The sequence below is a fragment of the Kryptolebias marmoratus genome, linkage group LG15, assembly GCF_001649575.2.
Source record: "Kryptolebias marmoratus isolate JLee-2015 linkage group LG15, ASM164957v2, whole genome shotgun sequence".
Classification (NCBI taxonomy): Eukaryota; Metazoa; Chordata; class Actinopteri; order Cyprinodontiformes; family Rivulidae; genus Kryptolebias; species Kryptolebias marmoratus.
In genome coordinates this window covers 11,109,821-11,119,223 of record NC_051444.1, presented here as the reverse complement: position 1 = coordinate 11,119,223, position 9,403 = coordinate 11,109,821, and the positions used below count along the sequence as shown (strand labels likewise).

The window sequence follows — 9,403 nt, the reverse complement described above, 5'->3', positions numbered from 1 at the left end:
TCTGTAGCTAATAAAAGATCATTAAATACCTTTAAAAGTGCAGTTTCAGTGCTGTGGAGAGTTTTAAAACCTGATTGAAATTTTTCAAGGATGCTGTGAGTGTTTAAAAAAGACTGCAACTGAATAAAAACAATCCTTTCTAAAACCTTTGATAAAAAAGGAAGCTTTGAAATAGGCCTAAAATTTGAAAGAACAGAAGAATCAAGATTGGATTTCTTCAGCATCGGTTGCACAACGGCGTATTTAAAGCAGACTGGAACAACACCTTTAGCATTTAAAAAGCACCAAAAAGATAATTGTGGTAAATATGTTCTACCAGTAATTGTTTTCCAGAAATCCCAAAACATTTTAACGTGGTTGACTTTCATATTTACTCCAAAGAGCTGCATTTACTCCTGCTGAGCACCTAAATGCCCTAAAATTTAACTGCAGTTGTCCTTGTTTTAACAGTTTGACAGTGGGCTGACGGCGAGCACAAGAGATGGAAATGGAGAAAAAGACAGACAGAGAGAGGTTGTGGTATTTGTTCTTTTGTGTGATAAATATAGCAGGTGAGTGGGTGGAATAAAAACAACCCAACACTCTAGCAGGATAAGAGAGGAAACACAGGAGATAGATATAATGACACCAGGAGAGAGGCAATATGACATAGAGATAATAATAGCGAGGCAGTGAGGAAGAAACATAATGACACTTAGGGAGAGATGCGATGAGACTAATACAGAGATAATTGTGGTGAAAGCAGGGATGCAGGGGGAATGAAGGAGGGATGAACAGGACAAAGGTAAGAAGAGGAGAGGAAAAGGAAGAGGTGATGACAGAGCAGAGGAGGAACCAAACTGCAAGAAGGAAGAGATACAACAGGAACAGGTACACAGATACTGGTATAATAAAGAGGATAAGGATAGTCAAAAGGTTGAACAGAGGAAAAAAAAGATGTGGGAAGATGCAAGAAGATGGAGGGCTGCACAGAGACAAACATAATGTGGAGGGAGATGCAATGATTTTGACTCAGAGATAATGAAAATGAGGGTGGGGCTGCAGGAGTGAGGATGGCACAAGAGGTTGGGAGAGATGTGGGGAAGAAGGGGGAGAGGAAGATAAAACAATGACACCAGAAAAACAGACAGCTGATTCCTTTCCTCTCTTGTCCTGTCCTCTCCTCTACTTTTTCATTGCCAGTATTGAATCACTGCAGTCAATAGTTCTTCACAGCGTAACTTGGAAAGATGCATTTGATTTGTGGCCCGGGAAACTGTGGAAAGAAGAGGAAAGCATTTGATTTATGAGCCAGGGACCTTGTGGTCAAGTTCTACCAGAGCGCTTCACCTCCTTGCTGCATCTCAGCAGCTAAAATGTAACAGCTGTCTGATTGTTATGTAGATTCACGCCTTAACCATTTTCATTTCCAAATTATACAGGCTGATTTCAGGTTCATGTGCAAAAATTGGTCATTTTGTGTGTGAAGATTCCTTAAATTCAACTTGCTTTGGTTTGATAACTGACACATGACACAAAGCCAATAGAAACATTTTACATGTTTGTGACAATTCCCCAAAAAATAAAAATTAAACTTTAGACTTATTTCATGACAATATCTTTGTGCAGACTAAAAACAGCATGAATGGAACAGAGAAGCTTTTATGTTTGTAGAACAAAGAGCAAACAAAGTATTTAGTACTGTATTTTATTATAGGCAAGCACTGAATGTGTGTTAGATTTGTTTTTATGCCTGCATTTGAGTGTGCAGTGCACGTGTTAATGACAGGGCGCTTTTATGTGCATGTATCTGGAGTGGCTATTTCAGTCTTCTCTGTGGCAGACAAAGATTCATTGATGTCACTTACACATTCATATTAAGTTGTTCTATTTATCTTTTACTTCATTCTCACCTGTTGATGGGTCAGATAGAACATTTTGTCCGAGCAAAGACACCAAACAGAAATCCATGGCTCATTAAGGGAATTGTATTCATCAAATATTAAATATCATGACAATTTAAAAGGTATTTTATTGAATAGAATAAAGAGAATATCGGAAGATAAAAAACACATTTAAGCAATCACACAATTTCTCCTGGATTGTTTTTATGAATATTTACAATGATTATAATTTGTCACCATGGTAATGACACAGACTGTCAGATGATAATTGCACTAATTTAAATGTGTCTGCCTAACCTTTTCTCAATAAATTAGTTGGCAAATTCTGTCAATCAAAACAGCAGACTGTGTTTGTTTTGTCACATGCAGGGGAAAATAGTATTTGTCATGGACTGATACTTGCTAGGAGGAAGGTCAGCACTCATCAGCTGACTGATATCCTCTCTCCATCCACCATCCATCCATCCATTTTGCAAGGTCGTGGTGGTGCCCATCTCCAGTTTCTGGGTGAGAGGCAGGGTACTGGACAGGTCACCAGTCTATCACACTACTTTCAACTACAGACTTTCTAACTACTAAACCAATTTTTTTTCACTCAAGGCTAAATTTTCTCAAACTCTCAAAAACAAACAACTGAAAACCTACCGCTGAAATTTCTTATTTAAGCCTTTTCTATATCATATTATGTATCTCAGATTTTGTGGATGTAAAGACCCAAATTCAGCCATAAGCCATATGGGACAGCTGCTTCAAAATGAATGTTATAAGAAAATCAAAGGCAAAATAATGAGCAGGTGAGGTTCAAAAACAGGAAGTTGTGAAATACAGGGAAAAACTAAGGTGCACATTCACATGGGGTGGGTGATTAGTGAGTGGAAACAAGTGTGCTGATTATAGATGAGACAGGTGAGTGTAAAGCAGGAATCAGGTAAGACTAAGCACATCTAGAGGCAAAGACACTACACAAACAATATAACCAAAACTTCTCTAAACCACAATGAAAACTAGAAAAACTAAACAGGAATTAAGTCAAAACACAAAGATAAAAACAAAGACTCCTAAACAATGACAGTTATCAAATGCTAGCAAGCAGTTTTGTTTAACTGCTCACTTCTTTGAATGTAATGTTGTCTTCGTGATGTCTTGTCATCTTACTTGGAACATTCATTGGATATCAGGTCTGGAACAACTTCACAAAACAAACATCTGAACAGAAAAAGAAGAAGAACTTGATGCTACATCAACAAAGAGGCTAAGCTTTGGACTACTTGAAATCCCCCATATATGGTGCGACAATATGGCTTGATGCAAGTGTCTGCTTATCCCATCTGCTCAAGAGGATGCAGAGGGGGATCAAGCAGACGAAAGGAGAGACAACTGAAGACGGAACGAAAGACAGACACAAATACGGCTGGGGGGGGGGGAGAAGTGAATTGGGTTGGAAAGACAGCAGAGAACAATCTGAAATTAATCTGGACACTCCAGATGGTTTGAAGTTAGTGCATGTGTGTGCGTGTGAGAGCACCGGTGGATGTGTGTCTTTCTGTTACAACCAGCTTGTTCGTGTTAGCTTGTGTATAGGTATTTAGGTGTTTTGTGGATTTTGTAGACAAGTAGAAACATCTGTTTTTTGCACAAAGAACAAATTTGCCTTTAATTTTGCTGTAAAAAGTCAACAACATACAAAGTCTCACATATACACTCACTTGTCTAATATTTTGTGTGGTCCAGGAAATTGTAAGGGTGTAGAAAATGTAATGTCAGCACAATCTTTTGCTGTTTAAGTTCTTATCTTCTCTGGTTTCCCACTGAGCCAACATTGCAATCACATGATTTATGTAAAGGAACAACATTGTGTTGTATTCTGAGCAGGTTTGAGCGTGTCATATGTACAGAGTACTCCCTGTTAAAGATTTATATATCAGACTGTACTAATAACATTTAAAAAATATAAATAGATACACATATGTTCATATGCAAGCCCTTTGCATGTAAGCACAAGACATATGCTGTAGTGTTAAGGCTGTGAGGCATTGCTTGGAGATAAATCTGAGGACAGGAGCTTGTTACTCTAACACTCGGCCTAACATATGGCACATATTTAAGCACCACTCAGTTGATTTCTTCAAACACACCATGTGATGAATTATTTTTGAAGGTTTTCTTGCACAAGTTTAAAACAAATATTTGGTTAACATTTATGACTTTATATTCATTCTTTATCTTTCTTTTGTGATCTCTGTATAAAACATGGTGAAGGTTAGAGAGTCATAGACTTAATCTGATGTGTGCAAAGAAGGCATAAAAAGCATTATCTTATGTCTAAGCAGGATGAAGGTTTTTCTTTCAGAACAATCTAACAAGGTTGTTTTTATTTTCTCTTATTTCTCCAGCGGAATCCTGTGGAGGTGTAGTCCAAGGCTTGAACGGCACCATAGAGTCTCCTGGTTTTCCCCACGGCTATCCCAACTATGCCAACTGTACGTGGCTGATAATAACGGGGGAGAGGAACCGAATCCAGCTAACCTTCGTTACGCTGGCACTAGAGGAAGATTTTGATATTGTATCAGTTTACGATGGACAGCCGTCTCCTGGCAACTTAAAAATGAGGTTTGAACACATTTTTAGTTTCTTGCTGTTCTGTTGCTGTATTTTTGTTCAGTCTCTTTTCCTTTTTGATCTCTTTGTTTCACAGCTTGAAGTTAACTGACCCTTTTCTCCATCTCTACCTTTCTGTCTGCTGCAAAAGAAACAGAATTTAAACATATATTTACTCTTTTCAAAATGTGGCTTTGAATATTTTTCAAACGTATGGTGATAAATGACAATAATTTTAGTTTTTTGTAATATTGGTTAAATATTATATAAAAGAGATTCCATATTTAAAACTGACAGAATGTGTGACACAGAATGTTATTGTCTACCTTACGTTTCAGATAAAATAGAAAGCTTCATTATCATAAATATAGCTAGTTAGTCACAATTATTAAAGATGAAGATGCAGTTAGTTTGAACTAACAGACTGTTTTAATGTGTAGAAATGTATCTGTATTTGTCTTCAGCAGTAATTCCAAATTGTTTCAATCTGTTTTCTTCCGCTGTAGTTCATGGCAGCAGCTGTTTATATTGATTAAGTCCTAATATTCAACAGGTTGAATTTCAATAATCGTCTATTAAAATTAACATCATGGATTTATTTGCATGGTTGAACACACTACTGCAGAGAGCACATTTTGCTTTTAAGCCAAATTATAAAGGAGAGCTCAAAAACTGTGAGGAAGTGATTAAATAGATTTTTTTTTTTTTTTTTAAAAAGCAGTGTGCTCAAAATCACAATTAATACTAAAACTAAACCTGGTTTCGAATGAACAGAATAGAAATTTTACTAAAAATATTTTATTTTGATAATTGTTAGGGGAAAAAAGATTTAATTATAACCACAATTTGCCAAGTCATAAATATGCAGCGCTATCATCACTGTGATAAAATCCAATTTTTTGATTCACTACAGAGACATTCACAAAACTTTGTGAACCATGTCACACCCTACTGTCACTTCAGGCTAACCACAGATCAATGGTTCACAGTGCTTCTCTCTGCCCATTTACCAATCACACAAACACACAGGAAAAAGACCATTCTCGTGACACAGTTGCAAAAAAGTTATTTTTATTGATTCATTTTGTGAATCAAAAGAAGAATAAAGATGATGTCAACATTTATTGCTTCCTTATGTCATGAACAGATTAGCTGATTTAAGTCTGTCAGACACTGCATGATTTAAAAAAAAAAAAAAAGTTTTAAAAGGCTTGTACATATCTTTCTCTCTCGACATTGGTATTTTTGACTTTTGTACAATTAAATCATCCATTCATTTTCTTTGACCCCATACTGCTTTCTGGGTCACATGGGAGCTGGTGCCTATCTCCAGCAGTCACTGTGCAAGAGTCAAGGCACACCCTGGACAGGTTGGAAGTCCATCTCAGGGCCACACAGAGACAAACAAGCATTCACGCTTTCACCTAGGGACAATTTAGAGCTACCAGTTAACCTAATATGCATAATTTTGGTCTCTGGGTGGAAATTAGAGTACGCTCACTCATGCATGCACAAGAAGAACATACAAACTCCACCCCAGTCCGGGAGGTGAGCCTGCGACCTCCATATTGAGAGGGGACAGCTCTAACCAGTACCCCACCCTGTGCTGCCCGGTGTTAAATCATTTTTATAAAATGTACATTCTGTTGGAGAAAACTTAGAAAAAAACCTTTTGAAAGTTGTTGCAGCCAAAAAGATATAATTTAATAAAGATCCTAAAGTTAATTGAGACTTCAAAACAGCAACAAGGCCTGAAGTCATGCATCTACAAAATAAATGAGACAACAGTGGCCTAATTTTCTCTTCTTTTTTTATGTTGAAACCCTCACTACAGTGATGCAACTTTCCATTTTAGTTTGCATGTTGCATATGGAAACACTACCAGCAGCATTATATACAGTGTGTGTATATATATATATATATATATATATATATAGTTTTTTTTGCACACTGTGAATAATTAGGATTTTCTTTTAATCCCTTTTCCCCCTGTTGGTCAACAGAAATACAATGAAATACATGAATTGTTGATAATGTTGTTGAGAGGTGGACACTGTAATATTTTTACAGAAAGGACAGAGAGAACAGCAGTTGGCAAACTAAGAAAAGCTTATTCATTGTGCAATGCCTGTGTGTAGGAGGGATGATGCTGGGAATGCACCAAATAGTGTTTAAGGCTGGTGGTACAGTGGGTTTTTCCTTGAAAACATTTGAAACAGTATTACGTGTCAGTGTTTGAGCAGAGATCTTTTTATTTTTATGGCTGTGTGAGAAGAAACTAGAGCAGTGGTTTTGCATAGAGGCTGACTGTAAATCATCTAATCTGTTTTTAAGAAAAACAGATCTGTTTTGTTCTGAAAGGTACAATTTATTTACGACCTAAAACGTTTCTTAAAAAACTCTAACACATTCTTGTATAATTTGTATTTTAGGGTCAGGAATTTTGTAAGATTATTTTCATGTCTATTGTATAATAATTAATTATACCCAACATGTACAAATCATCATTATATGTAGGTTGCAACACAGTTAATAGCTGAAACAGTAGGGTGTTTAAAACTGTGTGAGGAAGAGCCAAACTCAGCTACCGAGGTGAGGTTGTGGAAAGCAGTTTTATGTCAAAGGTCAGACAACCTGATAAGACTGAGCACAGCAACAAGACACAAGGTAGTTATACTACATCAGCAAGGTTTCTAACAGGGAAAGATTTTAAAGCAGACTGGAGGTTCATGCTGTGTTGTTCAGGCTCTTTCAATGAAACAAAGACACAGGCAACATTGGAGAGTGTAGTAGCAGTGGTCGGTCAAGGAAACTTAGTCCAGCAAATGAAAGACACATCATGTTTACTTCCCTTCAATGTCCAACTGTGCCATCAGCTCTTAACTGGCAGAAACCTGTGGAAACCGGGCACTCCCATTCACTGTCCAAAGAATCTTGTACAGAAGCAGGTTTACTGGAAAAAATATGAACAAAAAGCCAAACCACTGATGTGGAAACAGGACCAATTGACTCAACTATGCATGAAAACATTTGAAACTGGGACATAGAAAAGTGGCAGCAGGTGCTCTGGCCTGATGAGTCAAAAAATTAAACATTTGTCTGTAACAGGAGGCAGTTTGTTTGATGAAGGTCTGGAGAGCTGAACAATGGTTGAAGGAAACAGTGAAGCTAGGTAGAATTACTCAGAGATTTAGAACTGCATTCCTAACAAGTGAAGATGGGTATTTGGTCAAACCTAATGGTGTATTCAGTACTGAAAAATACAAGCAGATACTCTTTCATTATGCAACACCATAAGGAAGGGATCTGATTTGCCCCAGATTTAGTCTGCAGCAGGACAAAGATTCCAAAAATCCAGCCAATGTTAATTGGCACTTCCTTCAGCATGAAAAGAACAAGGAGTCCTGGAATTGATGGTTCAGCCAGCACAGAGTTCTGATCTCGACATCACTGAATGTGTCTGGGATTACACGGTGAGACAGAAGGATTTACGTCAGTCTTCATTTAGGAAAAAATGAACAATGTAACTTTAATTTTAAAAAAAGAATTCTTACATTACACATTTTCTCTACACCTGCCTAAAACCTTTGCATATTACTTTATTATTTCACCAGGCCTTAGAGAAATCTTAAGCACACAAAGGATCCTCAGCACACTGACATGACTTAGAACAATTTGTTTGAGCTTGGCCTCACTGAGTAGTGGCTTGATTATTTTACAAGTTTGTCTGTCTCAAGAGACACAACGCAGATCCATTAATTTATTAGCCCCTTAACTTTGTTTATTTCCATATTCACTCTAACAAGTCAGGTCTATTTGTTCACTGAAATGATTTGCTATGAAGCATACTGAAAATAATTCTCAACCCTTTGACATGTGAAATAAAATCAACAACTCAAAGATTTAAACTATTTCACTAATAGATTACATGGGTGTATTGAACCTATGAACTGAGCTTTGAAGAGGGATTTCTTGATGATCATCATTTTGTCCGACCATCGCATAATTATGCTCAGAAATTTAAAAAGATCCAGCAAGTCAGTGGGGCTTTTTCCAGCCTTCAGAGTGCTGCTTATTACATAACAACCACTTCATTACTGATTAAAAAAGTAGGGCTGTAGATAACTGCTTTGGCAAGTGAACTGAAAAGAGGTGGCAGCTACAAGTTTTTGCCAGACTGGTGGCTCTGTCATTTATGGCAATTGCCCTCAGAGTTATTTGGCATCCATGTTATTGGAGAAACTCAAGCAGGCAGTAATATTTCAGAGGTTCTATTGCTGGCCCTTAATGGTAAAGATCAGCAGAGGAGTGGTATATTAGGTGTTTGAATAGCCCCTGGCCTTAAATGCAATGGACTATTGCAGTGAACCCATTCCCACTGCTATTTAGATCAACTGAGAGGTTAGTGATAACTCTTTTTTTTCAGCTCAGCACTTCTGTTGATGTTAGCACTTTTCTGAAGACATTGCTTGGGACAAGCAACATAGTGCTGACTTGAGACCACAGGGCAGCCTTCTTTTGAGCCTTTTTGGTCTCTCTGGTGTGTGTCACAGCAGGCAAAGCCCTGACCCAGCTTTTAAGGCATTCTCTAGCTCAAGGATGAAAAATCATGTCCACCCTGCTCTTTTTATTTTTTGCTTTTAAGACTGGAAATTATTTTTTTATTTACAATATTTTATCTTGGCCATATAAGAGCAGATTTCAATTATCCTTCTGCTGTCACTCCTGCTTCGAGGCTCTGCAAGGCCACTTGTCAGCTGGCTGACATAAAACCTCCTCCTTCTCCTCTCAGCTTCTTTCTAAAAAGTGTGAGACCTGCTGATATGAACCAGTCAAGCTGTCGATGCGGACAGCGCGATGGAGCTTAAAGGAGGTGACTTCCATTTCTTTGTTCACAAAGAGGTGCACAGAAGACACGGAAT

At 37.6% G+C, this 9,403-nt stretch overlaps 1 protein-coding gene across 1 annotated transcript in view; it reads left to right on the top strand.

Moving 5' to 3' along the window:
* The window catches only part of LOC108237370 (CUB and sushi domain-containing protein 1), a 390,396-nt gene that overhangs the window by 101,575 nt on the left and 279,418 nt on the right, over nt 1-9,403 (top strand). The window contains exon 2 of the mRNA XM_017418738.3: nt 4,277-4,493. Coding sequence (XP_017274227.1) covers nt 4,277-4,493 — 217 coding nt within the window. The remainder of the gene's footprint in view (nt 1-4,276; nt 4,494-9,403) is intronic.